The 20293-nt window shown below is 36.0% G+C and overlaps 1 protein-coding gene across 1 annotated transcript in view; it reads left to right on the forward strand.

Annotated features, from left to right (window-relative positions):
* The first annotated feature begins 12845 nt into the window (after positions 1–12845).
* UNC13C (unc-13 homolog C) overlaps positions 12846–20293 on the forward strand; it is a 123334-nt gene continuing 115886 nt past the window's right edge. Inside the window, 2 exon segments of the mRNA XM_057372082.1 lie at positions 12846–12881; positions 12884–15821. Of these exon segments, the coding sequence (XP_057228065.1) occupies positions 12846–12881; positions 12884–15821 (2974 nt within the window).

The raw sequence follows: 20293 nt of genomic DNA on the forward strand, positions 1-20293 counted from the left end.
TTTAAACTCTGTACGTGCTTCCTAAGAGCAGCGGGAGCGGCGGCGCTCGGGCCGGTTTTGGGAGCGCCGCGCCGGGGGTGGTTTGCGCGGCGGGGCCGGCAGGGGGCGCGCGGGGAGCGGCGAGCCCGCCCCGGGCGCGGTCCGGGGGCTGGGGGGGAGCCCGGGGGACGCGGCCCCGCTGAGCTTCTCCGCTCTAATTCGGGCAGAATAGTGGGACTCAAGAGCTGTCCCCTGAGATTGCTTTCTAATTGATTGATTAGATTCAAGAATTGACAGTTATTGCCTTCCTTTGATAAATGGGAATAACCATCCCTTAAGCAAACTGGGGAGGTGACGTGCAGGAGAAAGATAGCYTAGGTCTGTGACAGCTTTTCCAACTTTCAAGTTGAAATCCATCATGAAATGCGAATTACTTCAAAGTCGTTCTATCAGTTTACAGATGCCATTATTTCAATTCAAACATTGTACAGTAGAAATAGTCAAATAATATCTAACATAGTTATTTAATACTGTTTAGCACACAAAAACAGCGATGGAAATGACTAAAATATTTTTCAGGACAGTCTTTTATTTCTATGAATTTAAAGAATCATCTCTGAAAGTTGTGATCATATAATCCTGGAAAACGGCTATAAGAATAGCTATTATCTCTATGGGTGAATAGCTGCCCGTTGGGCTTTGGGTTTTTTGTTTGGGGTGAGGTTTGGGGTTGGTGGTGATAAGTTTTGCTTTGGGTGGGTTTTCATTGTTTTCTCCGTTAGAGCTACAGGGTTTGGCTGGAATTGTGTGACAAATTGCAACAACTCTATACATGTTGTATGTGTACATACAAATACACGTACTTCTCCTCTTTCTTCTGTATGTCAAGTTGTTTCTTTAACACTGTTTGGGAAATGGCGTGAATCAGTGTGAATCCACAGAGTTTTTCAAGGCTGGCTTCATCAACATGTCACATTAGTGCTGAATAACCACTAAAATGTATATGGCCCACACATGCAAATTGCTCCGTTGTGTTGCTTTGTTGAAAACTGATGTGGATGCTTTCTCAAGATGGGCCATTCCAGTCATTGACTTARAAGTATCTGGGCTTCCAGAACTGTGAGAACTTCTGCTGCTGTACAGAATTAAAACCTTTGCCCATAGATTTACTATAGAAAGTCACTACCATCATGTGTCTGTGAGAAGGGTGTGAACAGAGGTACWATATAACTTTGTTGGGTAACTTCACTTGTAAGTCATTAGTATGTATTTATGAAAAAAACTTCTTTCATGATTGGTCAGCACCATAACAAGCAAAGTCAGCAAATGTTTGGCCTGGAGAAGTTCTATACAGAATTCTAACTTCAGGGAAGATAAGCCATGATGAGTTCAGCAGGTTTTTGCATTGATGTTTTCTTTTTTTATTTCCTTCTGAAATATCAGTTGAATAATGCATCTGGTAGAGGACAATGTCCTGCTTAKGATGGAWTATCAAATAAATTGAGTAAGTTCAACTTTGATCTTAAACATTCAACAGCATGTAGTAACACAATAGATGAGTATAAACATGGTCAACACTTAAGAACTTCCTTGAAGATGACAACGTTAATCCAAGTGTTATGAGTTATTGGCAAATACATTTCTTTATGACATGACAAAACTTTATATTTTTGCAAAACAGTTCCAATGTTTACTGTTTTTACCGTCTGTAGTTTCAAGACCATTTGTTTCATCTTGCTGAAACTGATACTTAGAAGTATCTGYTGTGGGTGGCCATGCTTGACTAGGCTGCCTTGTTTTTTTCCTTTTCATCCTTACATGAGTAGTTCTGTTGATTTTGAGAGGCGTTATTGTTGCATCTTGTGTAGCTAGGACTATAGCTCTGATCACTGATATCAGTGGAATATTTCCTATTGTGCACTTACAAGAAAGTTTCATGGTATATTTTGTTGGCATGCAATGTGGCAGTTTTGAAGAATCAGTTTGATTCCGTTTAGACAGAATATTAAGTAATTGCTGCAGGCTAATAACTACAATAAGATTTGAATAATCAAGCATTCATTCATCTGGTTCTTAACTATWAATCTAATTAATGGAGTGTTTACAGGTTGCATTTATTTCAGCAAGACACAATAAATATAATGGTYCATAATTATTTTATAATGATATACAAAAATCCAAAATATTAATTTTATAACTGTATTTAAGAGATAATATTCTCGATTTTTTTCAGTTTATTAATTGTACGTAAAATACTGCATCCCGGAATGACAGTAGTGGTAATAGAACAAGGATTGCAGAAAGTGAAAGTTACAACCACCAAGTTTTAATTACTAGAAATTAAGTGCTGCCTTGTAYTCGAGATACCCTTAATATATTTTTGAAGAAAGTAACTGAGTTTCAAGCTTCTCTGTTACAAACGTGTCAGCTCTTGCCAGGCTGTCCAAAGTTTGAGGGAGTTRAGTTTAATTTTTATTTGGGAAAGATATGCAATTTAATATTCACTGTGGCATTCTAGTCATGCTATCTCCCAAGATTAAAGAGGATAATCTCATACCTGTGGTTTTAGGCCTGTACACATGTTTTGTGAAACATCTGCACTTTGGCTGTATGTGCACTTTGCAGAATGATTTTATACAGGTGCATTTTGGATGCATTTCTGCAGTTCTTCATGTGTCAGTTTTAAATATGCTTTCAATACATATAAGGCTGGATGTGGCCTTACACACACTATTAAACATGTTAACATTTGAAAAAAYACCTGATGTATTTTGTGCAGGATAATTTACACACTGCAAGCATAATWATACAGTCCATTCTGCTCTTTGAATTGCAGTAAATATATTACATATAAATATATGTCCCCAATTAATATCTACTGCCTAGGTATTAACTGGGGACATATAAAGTGCTTTTCATGGAAAGGGAGTGATACATTTCTTATCTGGAGCACCCCTTAAATCATCATGGAACGATAGTAGTTATGGAGGGTATTTAGCAGATTCATTACAAAAAAATATCAGCTGTTGATGAAAGCACTGCTGAAAGAAATAGCTTCACGGTCATTTCTCTGGGTCATGCCAGACTGATAAATAAAAGGTTAGGGTGAAACATGGCCCTGCCAAGCAAGAGATCCTATCTCCCGCTGTTCTCCTTGCGGCCACGGATGCGCACCTGGCAGCTCCCCCGAACGGACTGCATGTGTTGTTTCTGTGAGCAGGGCTCCTCCGTAAGCCTTGTGAGTGGCTCTGTGAGCAGAGGGGCTGCCTTCCACGCAGCAGGGCTGTGCCTATTGCAGCCAGTGCTGCATTCGAGAGCAGTGGCAGGAGAAAACAGCAGCGGGGGAAGTTCCCAGCGCATAAAGCACCAGGATGATTACTGTTCTTTCGTGTTGATGTTGTTTTTGAACCGGAGTAGGACACTAACTCCTGCTCTGCTATTACAGAGGAGAAGCAGCACCGAGCTGCAGAGTGAATTAGGAGCTAACATCATGATTACTCTTCGCTGTTAGCACAAGTTGTAGGAGGGAAAAAAAATGGGAGAGGGAGGAAAAAATTCCCTATTTAATGCCGCCTAGGGAATACCGTGGAATTTAGAACAGATAGCGTTGCAGACTAGCAGCATGCCTGACTGCACTTGACTTGAATCACTGGGAAAGCAGCCTCATGTTGTATCATTTAAGGCTGAAGGAAGAACGGCAAAATAGTAATGGATTTGTGTACAGTGTTTCTGCATAAATGGAAAATAATATAAAGATGGTGGTATGTAATTTGTATTTTATTTTTAAGAAGAATTTAATCCAGGTATGTATGCTCTTTATATTTTTGTCTAGTCTACATACAGTTTTCTGTTTCCTTTGTTTCCTTTCCTTATTTTCATTCTGAATGTACCTCCCACTGTTCTTGTTAATTCAATGCATTGATTTGTAACTGATTTGCTTTCTAATGCTGTAATGTTGATGAAACTGTCTGGGCTTTTGGAATTAACACTTCATTAAAAACCTTGGGGGGGGGGGGGTTATTCTGTAAGGTTGGTAACTTCACAGTTTAAACTGAGTAAGACAGTATGGTGATTTTTTTTCAATGAGTTGATATGTTTAAATTGATACAAAAATATAAATAAATTAATTATATGAACACACAGTGAAAATATAGTATGTTTTGCTTATTTATGTCAGTACTTTTTTTCTAATTTGTGACAGGATTAGTAATAAATTGAGCTTTACGGATGCTTATGTATTTCTGGGTCTTGATTAATCTCCAAGATGAACACCCTGCAGCTTTCTTTTGAAGAGGCAGCTTGCTTAGGCTACATGCTTGATTCGGTTCCACAGCTAACTGTGTGTCTTAGAATACCCTCTAGGATGTACCTCCTTCAAGCCACAACCTAGAAAAACACCGTAACTGTTTTATACATTTTTGTCCATCATTTTAGGATCAAGAAGATAACATTAGTATTTTGCCATCTGCAATTTCAGAGGCCAATAGTAGCTGAAACTCATTTCTTACTATGAGATTGATGGTTCATTTTGCTTTAAGAGAAAAAATCATGTAGATATAAGAATATGACTGTATTCTTTAGCCCTCCCCTTTCTTTAGTCRTGGGCTCCTTTTGCACTTTTTGCCTTATTAATCTTTTCTTTCAGCTGACAATTGATTATATGTGCTAAGTGAAATAGAACATAGAGCTATGTGCCCTTAAACTAAGGACACATAGATAGATGTCTTATAATGTCTAGTAAAAAGATGTTAAAACCTCTTAATTCTTATTTGATTGTTCATTAATCTTGAAATATCTTAAAACATTCTGTTGCATTTCTAATTTCAATGCAGCCTAGTTATTAGATTGTTTTTAATAATGTGTTGATCCAAAAGGAGTTAATATCAGTTCCAGTATTTTAATACTGTTGTTAACCCTTGGCGGRCAGAACTCCTGTGCTCTAGAAATATTCATTAGTGTAATGTTAATTGCTTTCTGATGTGAAAATAARCTGTCTGTAAAGTTGTAGCTGTTTTTCACAGAGAGGGTGATACTATGTTTTGTTTCTGATTGCAGCTGTCAGTGATTATATAAAATAGATGCCTTTATTTAGTGTAGTACACAGCTATGATTTGGCAATTGAAAATGTGAGGTTGCTTGACGCATATGAATGTTTTAAAACTCAGTGCTAAATCTTACCATCTAAATCAACATAGTGAGAAAAACAGTGAGARAATGTGAAGTCTAAAAGCACTAAGAAGAATGAAAAGTAGAATTTAAGGTTAAAGCATGTTTTGTTCCTCACAAATTTGTTTTGTAAGGGATATAAGATAGAAATTATGATCAGCTGTCCTGTCAAAGAACTTCACATAGAAAAATGTCATGATGCAAGATAAATGAGGGTTCTTTCAGTGGAATATACACAACTTGGAGAGTTGTATAAAGGTTTTCTATCACTGTACCATTTGCTTGTTCCTGCAGTGATGTCAGCACAACATTACCATAATGGCTATATATTGCTGTGAAAACACTTAGGAAATCTCAGGTAAAGTACTGGGATTCCAGAGTGTTGCACAGCAGACTCATAACTCAGAATATCTCCCAATTCATTAAAGCATCAATGAGGACTGAAAATTCCAAATTTTCCATTAGCTATAGTGTTGTGAAAATCTAGGAAGAATGAAGTGGTATAATAGCTTCTGCCTTGTGAGACCATTACAGCTCGGAAGCTCTGGAGCCTAAAAATTCTTTGGCACCTCAGAAGGTTGTTACACTGTTTTTGCTTTTCTCATTTGTGTCATCCACTTCCGTTGGGAGCAGAGCCTCTTGCTCTCAGGTATAAATCCAACTATCACTCACAGTTGTCRGGACACTGAAGCAGACAGCAGAGGGTATTTTTTAATAAAGTTTTTGCAGCAAGTATAGAATTATGCTTAGTGTCTACCATCCCTATCAATGAATGTCATTTCAGGTGTTAAGCATGATTTCTATGTGTTTGTGCCTACTCATCCTAGTGTATGTTGTCAACAGTACTTGTAGTTGTTTGTACATGTGCTGTTTCAAATGCAAATGTTTCAGGTGATTGCTACCATTTATCAAATGAAAGGCCACATTATCAAAAACTTTCCTTTTCATAAGTTTTTGTTCTAAAAGTTTGATGAAACTATTAGTTTACCAGATTTTAGAAAACATGTAAAATCTCTTTGTTGCAGAGGAATGGAATCCTGAGAACTTTACCTGTATAAAGTTTTYCTCTTGCTTTAAATATTTCACTTGGAATTTTTGTAAATAGTTAAAAAAATAAAATCCCTCCCCAGACCCTAAAGAAAGAAAATAAGCTGTAGAGTGATGTAGAGCACACATGGTCACAGAGTTCACATTGAACWCTGTCAAAGAGAGATCTAATTCAGGGCAGTGTGTTGCCCATTCCAAGGCTCAGGCCAATAAAGTTAGAGGATTAAAATTCTTACCTGAAAGACAATCAAGGGTTTTCTTTCTAAAATTCTGTTTTCTGATGGAATTATTGTTCTGAAAAGTTGCTGAAAYTTTTGAAATGTTAGTATTAAAGGAAACTTTTAATATACTCAATATACTGTAGATACAGTGTCTGCATATATGTTAGGCAGTGTAAATTAAATCACTTGAGTTCTCAACTTATAATGTCTAACTGACCCTCTATTAAAAYGCTAATGCAAAGCTAAGGACAGAACTGAGATTTATTTAAAATGTATGGTGATAATTCCTATTTTTAAATGACACTAAATAGGTTCTGATTATTATATAGTAACTCTTTTGTTTACTTATGGTAATCTGACATAATAGCAAGCTGGTAATAGTCTAACTAAGCTGMTATATCTGGTACTGATTCAGTAATTCAGTAATCTCCATATTGTAAGCAAATAACTTTTCTCTCCTGTGTTTCCCATTCCTTTTGTAGCCTGCATTGAAGTAGAAATGAACTATTGGTGAAATTTTCTGAATCTTGGCAGTTTTTGAAGTGAGAGTATTGACTAAAACAAGTTTATATAGGACAGCATATRTCATGTATACAGGGAGGAAAAGCTCACTATTACCATCTTATTTATACACTACGGTGTCCTTTTTTTCTCTTTTTAATTGAAACATTTGAGGAAACAACTAGAAACATGAAAGAGAAAAAGGTTAGTCCATTAAGTCAAATAATATTTAAGTTTTGTTCCAAATCAGCTGCAGTCTCTTTGTTTTTGTATGCACTAGTATGTTATCTACTCTCCAAATGGACCACATTTTACCCTTTATATCTGTTCAATAGCTTTTTGCATCTCAGTATTAATCTAATATACTTGGCATATCTCTTCCTTTGTTTTTAGTTCTAGTCAAGTCCATTGATCTTTAGGAACAGTTGCTTCAAATACGGCTCCATGTTTGCAATGTAAAGACCATACTACAGATTTATTCTTAAAGAAATWGTGTTCTAAATGCCTTCAACAATCTTCTTAGTAGATTATAAATATTTGAATTGTGATTTTAGACTCAGTTGTCTTAATAAAACTTTCTGGAGAAAAATGCAATTACAAATACAAAGGTGTAGAGAACAGCATGACTAAAAAGGTAATTGTGCAAGTTGTTGCAAAATAGTGGGGTTTTTTCAATTCCTATCTGTCTTCAACAGTAAGTGAAAAAAACAAAACCGAAACATCTTTTACTGAAAAAATAATCCTCTCTAGTGGTCACAGTAGTAGGGAAGCAGTGAAGACAACTTTTCTCTTCAGAAAAATTACTCATCCTTGCTTGCTAGGAATTTGCATTTTCTTCTAAAATAATCTGAAGATAACATGCTTCTATATATTACAAAGCGGTTTAATTGCAACTGTTAAACTACTGACTTAATTCATTAATACAGAAAGTTCTGTATATGATTTCTGGGTTGCATGTTCTAAATCACAATGAGCCAAGGTTAGGTTTAAGCCTGTGCTGTTTGTATCTGTTGCTGTATAACTTGATTAAGTTGTAGGCTGACAGAAGAGATACGTGACAGCTATCAATGACCTGTCTTGCAATATGATTTTAAATAGCTAGATTGGATTYTGTAGTGTACCTCATGAATATATGTGCAGCCTCTCCAGGGCAGCAGTAGGCTTTGTGGGTTAAAAATTAAGCAGATATTTGGCACTTTGGACTGGGGTTTGAAACAGCAAGCAGGTGGTTAGTTTTACTTTTTACATTCCCATAGAGAAGGCAGGTTGTTTAAGGGGGCTAGATGTGTTAATGACAGGATCCATAAAAAGTATCACCAGGTAAACAAGCAGATATAATAAGCTTTCCAAATAATTTTGAAGACTAGGAAGAGCTTCCTAGCCAAAAGGAGAGAGTGCTGATAGCACTTCATGCTCACCTGTGAATGTTGGAGGGGCTGGTCTGATAGGGCAAAAGTCTGCTGATGTAAAAACTCGAGGAATTCTTGGAACAAAGAGTAATTATCCAAAAGAGAAAGCAGGTGTTTTTAGTGCTATTGTCAGGGTTCTTTGGGCAGGTCGTCCACGCAGCATGTGCAGTGTTGAGATAAGTGTCATTTTACCTTAAGAGACTCACCAATTACATAGATTAAAAATGTCAGTAGTTAAGACTACAAGGAAAATTTAAGAATATAAAGAAGCAGATAAGTGCTCTAAATTAAGTTCTTCTGAATTAGGTCATCTGAGATGATTGTCAGAATAGTGCTCCTGTTATAGTAAATTAATGAAGTGATGTGGAGTGTACACTCTAATGCTCATCAAAAGGAAGGGAGCATAGTTTTCACCCAACAGACGAGTTGAGGGCAAGTACACTTACATCAAGATAACTTCATTCCCAGGCAAGCATAAAACTAGTAAAAGACCATAATAAATCTGTATATCTGAATTCTGTTATTGATTCTTGTTCCTAATAGTGAGAGAACCTCTCTTGGCCTTAGTTTCTGTGAATGCAGGATAGATTGTTTAAATTATTTTTGGTACTGTTTGATTAATTAATCTCTATGGAGCATTTTGCATATCATAAAAACATGTTGCTGTCTCTAGACTATAGTGACTGTTTTGGCAGCAATACAGAGTGGTATTGCTGCCGGTTTTGTTTTGGTTCCCCCTGTTGTCTTGGTGTTGTGAATGTGAGCTGTCACAGGGCATTTGATAGAGAGAAATTGCTCTTCAGTCTCATCTTTCTCCCTGGCCTCTTCCAATACACACAGATCCCTTGTAGTTAATTCATAGTGTAAAGTTTAAGCAAGGCTATGGTTCTGCCTGGTTCTTGCTTTATAAGGGGACAGTCTGCATCCCCAAAGCTACCTCTGAATGGAGAGAGCTGTTGCTCTGAAGCTTCAYTTACCAGGATCTGAACAGAAACTAACCAGTGATCTAGCTAATCTATTTAAATATTTAAATGATACTTTTAAATGATTGACTTTTCTTCTTTTATAAAAATAGAGTTGGATTTGTTAAAGTAATTTTTTTAAATGGGAATCTCAGAGAGTCTGGTGTTCAGATATATAACTAAAATACACTGTTTGCATTATTTTAAAAGCTATCATTTTTAACTGGGCCCACTCCTCCCCCCTTCTGCCTGATAGTTTGAGGCTTGGATTAAGATCCTTTATACAGGATGCTTCCAACTGGCATTTTTATTTTGACAATGCTTTGATATCAACAGTATGCTTGAGACCAATCCAAATTATCTGTTCACCTTCAAGCTGATCAACAAAACTATTTTCAGACTTGCTATGGGTAAAAAGTTGATTAAAGTGTCATTTTGTCCTTTCTTTCTAGAAGGAACCATTAAGAATTCATTTTAGTTCTAATCTCACAATCCATAGCACTTCCCAGTTTCCTGCTCTATAACCATCTAGCATAAAGTCCGTACTTCACTGCTGTAACATTTCAACATGATTTTTATGCATAGAATGGGTTAACCCAGCAACGTTGACATTTATAATATATATTATTTTCATTCAATACACAGGCAAAGTGAGAATTTAAAAATTATGGCCATTATGGTTTATTGGGAGACCTGGATAAAACAAGAAAATCTCCATATGACAACTTGCAGCTCATTTAGATAATTGACTTAGTTCTATGTACTTCTTAAAAGACTATTCCTTATCTTACAGAGTTTTAACCTTACATTGATTTAAAATGTTAAGGACAACCTATGCAAATCTTTACAGAAAGAAATGGATGAGACCTATAATGACTCAAACTCRATGCTGTGTAGACATACAATTGTAGAAAATGAGTTTTTGACAGAGCAATGGTAGGCTGTAAACTTATTAACAGATCATATGACTAATACAGCTGAGATGGAATAGAACTCGCATGAGAGAACATAAATCTGCTCCATTTAGCAGATTTCCCTGTGTTTGAAACAGTACAGCTTTTAATTCACTATGGCGTTGTCAGAAACTGGATTTAAATAAATTCAGTGCTGAATGTTCAGCTATTTGTAATATTTTCAATTATCTCTGATAAAAAGCATTGGTTAGGCACTGGATAAAACACACACATATATGGCTTGCTATGAAATCAGGTTTTTTCTACAGAAAAGCATTAAACCGTATATAAAATGAATGGAAATGTTCCAAAGTCCAGTGATAACTTCATTATTTCTTGATGTTTTTAGGCTGACACAGGAAACAAGYCTTCTGGCTTGTTTATACATTCTTAATTTGAAGTCATTTGAAGAATTTCCAAGTTATCTAAGTGAAGTTTATATAAGAGAGCATTTAAAAAATCTGTGGCTGTGTGGGTAGAAGAGGTAGGCAGTCACACTTCAAATCTTGTTTTATAATGGTTACAAACATTCAGTGTAAGAGCTGAATGGTTAACAAGTGTTTCTACATCTAGAAACATGCCTTTGACATTGAAAAGTGTCCCAGAATGGTTCGCTTCTCTGCTAATAATATGTGAAAACAAGGCAGCCTTGGCTCTAGTGAAAGCTTCTCAATACTCTGAGAGAAGTCATTTGCATTCATTGAAAATTGTATGCAGTCTCATTGAGCATTCTTTTGCTTCCAAACATTGCTTTGTCTTAATACACTCTTAATCTGACTTTAGGTATAAGCCTACAAGAAAAAGAAGTGGCAAGAACTATGCTGATGTATACTTACTAAAAATGTGATTCATATCCCACAAATATCTCTCCTTTTTATAAAATAATAAGCAGCCACTTTGGGAAGAGTGTTTTCTATTCTTCTGCTCACTCTGCATGCCAGTTTTGTTTTTTAACTGGAAGAGGAATAAGTCTGTTTACATACTCTCTTCCAGGATTCCAGAAGCCATCCAGGCTTTTAGCAGCTTTGCTGGTGCTCTATGCAGCAYAGTGCATTTTGCTGCTGCAGTATGAATCAGGGGTTAGTGATTATTTACCATTACGTATGTGTATTCATGTAATGAACAAATATCTAGAGTATAATAGTAAGGTCAATGAAGACAAACTATRCAATACAAAGACTAGATCATGAGGTGTGTGGGTGCACCATAATGTTTCATAATGTTTCAGGCTGTTTGCAGACAAGGACAGTTCATACTCTCTACTCCTCTTAAGACACCACAGAGCAGTTTTTAACYGTTCATATACCCTGTATCTAGTCAAACTTCTTATTCTGCCAAAGAATTTTTAGCTGCTTTAGAAACCAAAGTGGCAATTTGAAGGACTTCTTTCTTGGATTGTTCAGAGCTGGATTTTTCTAAGCTGGTTACCTTGGTTTTATTCTGCAGCTATCAAACTGGATAGCCTGTACAAGAACTACATTTACATGTTTAAGATGTATTGACTACATTTCTATGGAATGCAAACTTTTGTTTTATGGAATAGAAACTTCCAGATACCTCATGAAATCTTGTTAGACTTGTTTTAGATCAAATAGCTTTCCTGTTGCAATAGCATCTGTTTCTGTCCTGCAACTTATAAATTATGTTTATTTCTCCCATTTTGTGTATGTTTAGGGTTTTGTTTCTTTCTGTGACCAGAATAATGTCAAATAACCTGGATGAGAATTCCCATCACTTGTCATTATTTTCTGTTATTTTCTATGAGTTATTTTCACTTAAAGAAGAGAAACCAAGAAGATAAGCCCACTTTTGAGTCCCAGCTTATCTAGCATGTTAAAGTCTGCTATCAAAGCAACTATTTCACAAGCCATAGGCATGCACAYAATTCAGTCTCAAAATAGAGCAGTACTTCATGGATACAATACTCATTTGTTGTACCTGAATCCTACCTTGCTCCAAAAGATGAAGCAAGTGAGAACATTCTACTTCTGTTTTACTTTCTAATAACAACTTTTTGCCCTGTCAGTTTTTTTCACCACTGGARTGTATCAAATAGATCTAAATTGAAAAGTCAGTACTCCAAAAGAAAGTAGAAAGCATTTAAACTGAATATCTCTGTTAGAGGCAGAGAATTAAACTGGACAAAGAACATGTAAATAACTATAGCTTATTCAGTGTTGTTAAAAATATTTGCCTAGGTCTGTTTTCAGATTCAATTGTTCATGAAAAAAATCTATTCAGACAATTATGAGATATCATCTGTGTTCATTGTAACCTAGTTAAAATATCATCAGTATTATTGAACGAAAGGTTTTCTTGGTAGCCATTGTAATGTCATTCCCTCCTTTTTAGACACTTCAAGAAGCCATGTGCAACAGAGTGAGATTTTGGAAGACATACAAAACCTCATCAGGATTTTGTTTCGAGCAAGCAGATGCATGATCTTTTTTTTCTTTCAATTTTTCTGTCACATTATTCCAGAGCATCAGTAGTTTATATGGCTGTAGTCTCCATTGAAACATTGCAGATGATTCTTTTGGAGATACAAATACTTCTCTGGTTCAAAAATTGGTTTTTGTGGAAACAACCTAAAATAAATTACACTCCATGGTTTCTGCCCTCTTCAAGAGCCTGATCTCATCTYATATATATATAAGATTTGCAAAGGAATGTTTACAAAGAAATCGGGAAATAGTACAAAAAGGAAAGAGAGTTGTCAGAGCAAAAAGGAACAAGACTTAACTCAGATTGGACAAACAAAAAATCCAAAATTTTCAAATGCTTTAAAAAGCACCGTTAAAAAGATTGCCAAGTGCCCATCTGCTCGCAACTTATCMACTGAAGAAGAGGAAAGCAATAGAGAATTTTCACTTTCTCCAACATTCAGTTACAGAGTTGCTATTGCCAATGGACTTCAAAGGCATATTTTTGTAGCAAACACTAATAATGAAGATATAGTTCAAGACCTGTCTTCAAATGATAGCTCATGTTCTGAGTCATTAAGTGAAGTAAAAACTAATAGCAAAAAAACTGAATATTTATCCCACACAATGCCTGTGAGACGCAACAGGAAAAGCTTAAGCAGCCTTGCAGCCTCTGATGGAAGTTCGGATGGAGAACGCACTTTGCACACGCTGAAGCTGGGAGCTTTACGAAAACTAAGGAAATGGAAAAAGAGCCAAGAATGTGTGTCATCAGACTCRGAGCTAAGTTCATGGAAGAAAACATGGGGATTAAGAAGTAAATCTCTGGACAGAACTGGCCGTCACCAGAAATCAAATACTCTTGAACCTGGCTTTAGTTCGACAGGTTGTATTAGCCAAACMCATGATGTTATGGAAATGATCTTTAAAGAGCTTCAGGGAATAAGTCAAATTGAGACAGAACTCTCTGAATTAAGAGGGCATGTCAATGCTCTGAAACAATCAATTGATGAAATTTCTAGTAGTGTAGAAGTTGTGCAAAATGAAATTGAGCAATTACGAACTGGATTTGTACAGTCCAGAAGAGAAACCCGTGACATACATGACTACATTAAGCAGATAGGCCATCCAGGAAACAAAGCAAGTCTTAGGTTTCTAAATGTGCCTGAAGAGCGGCTTGAAAAAGCTGAAAAYATAGTTTACAAAATTTTAATAGAAAAAATGGGGTTCTCAGAGGCACAAAGCACTATTAAAATCGAGTTTGCCCAAAGGCTGGGGCAGCAAAGAGACTGTCCAAATGCAAAGCCAAGACCCATTCTTGTTTACTTTGAGTCATCACAACAGAGAGATTTGATTTTAAAGAARTCTTATAAACTTAAGGGAACTGGCATTGGAATTTCTACGGATATATTTTCCCATGAAATTAAAGACAAAAAAGAAAGAGGACTGACTTCTTCTCAGACGTATGAAAGCATGGATATGAAACTTTTAACTGTGGAGACAAAATCTAAAATGCATGACTGGGAGTCACCTGACAGTGATAGAGACTTGGAATCAGATATAAATAAGAACAGTTATGCAAAAATATCTAAATCAGCACTTCAGATAAAACCAAGCACTACAAAGGGAACTACTGAGTCCCCAGACACTAAAGACCTTGCCAGAACTGCTGACAGTAGCRCCTTTTCACACAGGAAAAGTTATGACAATCAGTCACCAGAATTTGATACTATGGAAAAACAATCAAAGACTTATTATTCGGATGTGACTCCTTTATGGCATTTACAGAATGACTTTGCAACACCAAAGCTTAGCCGCTCAGAATCGGATTTCTCCAAATTATGTCAGTCTTACTCTGAGGATTTTTCAGAAAACCAGTATTTTAGCAGAACAAATGGCAGTTCACTATTGTCTTCCTCTGATCGAGAGCTTTGGCAGCGAAGGCAGGATGATTCTCTAACTTGGTACGGCAGTTCCCAAGAGCAGACTTTTGCCCAAGACATGCAGCAGTATCCAGAACAAAATGMAGGAGGGAATATAGAAACTGTTGATAGTGGGGTAAGCAATGGAATAATCTGTGGATCTGGAGACATAAACCACTATGATGATAGTCAGCTTTCTTTACAGGATGATCTTTCCCCATGGAAAAACTGGAATCAGTTGGAACAAGGGGCAGATTTGGGCCTRGACTCATCCATGCAGGAAGTTTTTGTGTATGATATGAGCAGTCCTTCAGACCAACAGACAGATTTTGGAAAGTGCCAAAGTTCTGACCTCCAGTATGATACCGAAAGCTATGATTACACTCTAGATGGTACTTCTCCRTCCTGTCCAGGCCTTGACAGCGAAACACAAAGTCAGTGGACTGGTCAATATGATGACTATCAGGAAACAAATTCTACCTCCTCTTACCAGAATCAAAACAGATTGCCTATGATGTACCGAAGTCAAAGTGAGCTACCAAGTGATGACTCAGAAGAAGCAGCCCCTAAATCATGGCATAGCCGATTAAGCATAGATCTTTCTGATAAGACTTTCAGCTTTCCTAAATTTGGATCTACACTTCAGCGTGCTAAGTCGGCTTTAGAAGTAGTCTGGAATAAAAGTACGCAGAGTTTAAGTGGATATGAAGACAGTGGATCCTCTTTTATGGGAAGGTTTAGAACTTTATCTCAGTCTACTGCAAATGAGTCAAGTACCACACTTGATTCTGATGTTTATGCTGAGCCTTATTGCTACAAAGCAGAGTATGAGGAAGGCTTAGTTGAACCATCTGGTGACAATGAAACAGACTATGTAGAAGTAATGGAACAAGTCCTTGCTAAACTAGAAAATAGAACTAATAGTAGCGAAACCAGTGAGCAGGTCCAAGAATATGAACTGGATCAGTCTTTGTATGAAACTCCATATGAGATGCTACCAGAGGAACAATATGACACACAGATTGACAGCGTGATCAGTGAAGAGATATTGGAAGTTGAAAGTGACATCCCTCCTGAAGTAGAAATAAGGGAAGATGAAAATCAGAATGTCCCAGAGATGATTACTGAAGTTACTGAAATTCCAAAGAAAAAAAGAATACGACCATCATTTAAAGAAGCTGCTTTAAAAGCATACAAGAAACAAATGAGTGATTTGGAGGAGAAGATCCTTGCTGGAGGTAATAGTATTTTAATACTATCTTTTAAGTAACATATTCTCATTAGAGTTGGAGATTAATTTTTTTATAGTACTTTATCTTGCTCCCATTGAATTCAGTAACAAAAATTCTGTTTATGTCTGGTTTTGTTTAGAGGGTGAAATAGTTCACTAGAAATCAAAAGGTTAAATTTTACAAGTTTGTTTTGAAACTGTTTTCTGAATATGCTTAGTCAGACATGTTTGTAAGTAACTGTATTTCTTTGAATTTCAGTAACTTGAAAATTAAATTTCACAAGGCTTAAGTCTTAAAAAAAGAACTAAAATGTGCACTGTTCTTGGTTTTCTCATTGCTTTATAAATGTGTTTACAGGAGTAGTACAGACAGATATTAYGCTCTTGCTTTCTTAAACAGTTTTCAAGGCATGGTTGGTTCTATATTCATCCTGATGAGCAGAGTCCTCCATCCTCTATGCAACCCATAACTTAAGTACATACAAGAGTGAAAGTCTAAGCTGATTTTAAGTCTGTTGTTATTTTGATTCTGCCCTTGTTTGTACTCCCAGTAAGCTGTCAGAGAAGTAGTCCCCAAAATGTGGTGAGAAGGGTGTGGAAGACAAGAGTGTAAATGGTAGCATCCATGTATGAAGAAGTTTTAGTGAGGAACTAAATTCACAGAGGGTGTTGACACTGATTCAAGATTTTTATCTTTTGTATTATCGGAATTCAAAGCATATAAATAACTTTAATACCTCTAGTAATATACAAATAAGATGTTATTCAATGTAAACATTCACTGTAGTGCTAATAACATATGTTTTAATATTGCATGTGCATTTAATTGGGAACATCGTAATGACTGTAGGTAGCCAGATGGTAATTGTCACCTTGACTGAATCTTTCCTTTATYTGCCTTGGAAAAATAATCATCTGATATGTTCATTTTAAAGATGAATATCTGTGCCTTTAGCCAAAAATTGTATTCAGTAGTAATGAGCTTGAGCTACTATAGCATTTCTTTTGTAGATGWACAGATACTTTTACAATAAATAGTCATCCTGAAAGTATGGTACAAAAGCATTTAAAATACTGATAGTGGTAGAGTTTACTTTAAAATCTATTTTTACATTTCAGTAATGATACTTGATTGTGTATTTTTATTTTGCGGGTATTTTTGTGCAGTACTCTGTTAGACACTAGATGGTGTGTATATGAAGGAATAGCTATCAATAACTAGTATCAATAACTAGTATCAATGATTAGTATCAATAACTAGTATTTTCATTACATTTTCCTAATTATATGAGGCATGAGACAAGGGGGAACCACATTCATATTACCTAGTAAAATGTACAATAGGAATACAATGGTCTGAGGACTTAATTAAAGAAAGCACACAAGGAAGACCCAAAATATTGAAACCCRAATTGATTCCACTATTTAAAATCTGTGCATTTCTATGTATTGTTAGATAACAGGTTGTTAGAAAATTAGGTCTTTGATGTTACATCTCAAGCAATCATTTCTATGAATTAAATGTATGCTCTTCTTTCAACCTAGCAGGTAAAAGACTTCTTTCATTCTCTTAATCTGTTACATTTTTTTTCTTTTACGAAGCTGAAACATTTCTTATATTTAYAGAGAATCCATCTGACACCAAGGCTAATTTATGAAAATGTGTTATTGGGTATAGTCTATGGGGCAGAGTGTCTGTATGGTTATGAGATGTCATATACTAGGACCTCCTTTTTTGTTTTCACAAATAAAATACTATAAAACATTATAAAAGAGAAGGGAAATAAAGGATAAAAGGGAATACAGCAAGAGGTTCAGGGAAATTTACACACGAACTGCTGCAACACGCTACTTCTCAGCCTATTCTTAAAACAGTGTGCACTCACTCTCAAGCAGCAGTTTTGTTTCCTCTCCACACTGTTTTCCATGCCATCAAGGAGGACACCTGTTTCAATCAGGAATTCTGCCCCAGCAGTCACCAAGTGATTTGTTACAAAGGTATCTTCAGGTCCTGTAGCACACCTAGCAAGACCTATTAACAAAACATGCCTTTCATGTTTTTATATCTAATGGATGAATATGATATTCTTGCCTTTATGTCTGCAGAATACTTAGCAATTCTTAAGARTTAGAAACTTGTTTCTAACATGTTTTCTAGCTGGAAGTAGTCTACTCAAATAATTTATTTCCTGAAAATAATTTCTGCTGAGTGACAGGTAGTATTGTTGGAGCCAAATCTTTCTTTATTTTACTTTCAGTTTACTCTCAGTGAGCTGGATAACGTATATTACAGACAGTCTATTCACAGATAATGAAATCCACAAGTGGAATATCTTTCCTTGGAGACAGTCAGAATCCATCTGGACATGGTTCTTGGCAATCTGCTCTAGGTGGCCAGATTTAACCAGTGTTCTTAGGCAAGGCCTCCAGGGTTCCCTTCCAGCCTCAGCTGTTCTGTGATGAGGAAATGCATTTTTGAATACTTTGGATGCAGCCTTTGAGCAGAGATGTCTTCTTAACGTCAGTTTGTCTGCTAAGAAAAAACACCTTCCACTTCTGTTTATTRCTTGAATATAGTCTAGGAGAAAAACATTTTGTAAATCAGTTCTTAAAGGGGTTCTACAAAACTTACATAATGAAACTTCTCAGTTTTGACACCTGTCTCTTGCTCTTTATGTGTGTAATTAGGCATGTCTGGAGAATACTTAGTTGATCATTTAAGCAAATAATTGTTTAATGTATTCTATCTTCATTTCAATATTTGAAGGAGTAATAATAACTTCTTTTAAAAGTCACTAATAGCTGTTCTAGGGTTTACATGACTTTTATGAATGGGTTTTGGGGTGTTTTACTCTCTTACCCCTGTAACTGATTCACAGTCAGCTTCAGATTTCTTAGTTTTGGATGAAAAAGTACTAGTAAGAGATCAAGTTCTTTGAATTAATCTTCATTATATAATCAAAATRTAACCTATTCTATAAGGAACTATTTCATCCCTCCCATGTAGGCAGGAGCAGGTAGACAACAATCTGCCCAAGCAGAGGTATAACTGTATCATACAGTAATGTTAGTTCTCCAATTTAATACAAAAGAAGGGTTTAGACTGATATGATTTTCATTCTAGTAGTGCATAAGATAAGGTCAATAAATCTTTGGTACATAAATAATTTATTAGTGCACAAGAACCCCATAAGATAGTCCTGTTCACTGTCACTAGCTGGAGAGAAACAATACACTCTGGGCTGATTTCTTATGTATTATTTATTACAAAATGGTTTCTGAGATGTACTGGAATGACTAGGTTATATGAATGAGAGGAGACATCAGCAGTACAGSAGTAATCCTCAGATTTAAAGTTCTGTAAGGATACTGAGACGTTGTGAGGGTGCATGTATATTAATGGAGGGATTGATGACTTGAAAAACATCAAAGAAATGCTCTCCAGTTGTTTGGTTTTTTGTACACTTTAACAGAGAATAACTTACACTTTTATTCATCGTACTAGTCTTTGCTTGTTATTGTCTAGCTTTCTTTTTCCTTAATGGCTTCTTTCCTTCCATCCCTGTCTTATCTTTTACAGGTGCCTTAGCATAAGCATGATTTTCTGTCCTGAAGGAATTATGCTCCTGGATAAGATTCCAGAGTTTCCTGCAGTCTTCTGAGTTGCTTTTATTGATAATATAGACTCTTTCTGCAAAGGGTAGTTTATGAGCAGTAGCTTCTTGATCCAGTTGCGGAAGATTTTGGTCATCATTTGATATGTCAGATTTTAAAAATCAGTCTGATTTTAAAACACCTTTTCAATTTTCAGCCAYAGAGTAACCTGTAGATTGTTTATGATGTCAAGATAGGTGAACTCATCTAGCTCTATACATACATGCAGTGGCAACTCAAGAGTACAGGGATTGGATTTGCCTCATTAACAGTGAAGTGTTTCTGTTGTTTTATAGATAGGATTTGTATTRTGCTTAGGGGCATCTGACTGAAGAACAGAACTCAGAGATCCGTATGAATACACTCTTATTATGTTTATGCTAACATCTGAAACCAAGGGAATCAGTAATGTATTACCTTCCTGCCATGGTGGTGTGGTCATTTGATTTCCACATTAAGAAAAGCTGCCAGTAAAATAAGTAAACTTATTTCAATGCATATTTAAAACTCAGCCTATTCAAACAAAGAATTTTTTGAAAGTACATATTTTCTTATTTAGACAGCTTTCTGGCCTTTTTATAAAAGCTGTTTGCTGGAATTTCCTGAGTCAGCTGTATTTTCTTAAAGAATAAATTCTTTAGAAGTTAATCTTGTGATCCTCAGACACTTTTTTCCTATGTCTTACCTCCGTGGCTTTTTTTTTTTTTAAACATGCACTTGCATAGGTGCACAGTTACTTGTAACTAACAGCTCTTGTTAATAGTGTTGTACTGCTTTTGTTATGTGAATATAAGTCTTGGATTCAGACCTGAAATTATCAGTGCT

Source organism: Malurus melanocephalus, unplaced genomic scaffold (assembly GCF_030028575.1).
Source record: "Malurus melanocephalus ecotype Western Australia unplaced genomic scaffold, MMel_1.1 scaffold_163, whole genome shotgun sequence".
NCBI lineage: Eukaryota > Metazoa > Chordata > Aves > Passeriformes > Maluridae > Malurus > Malurus melanocephalus.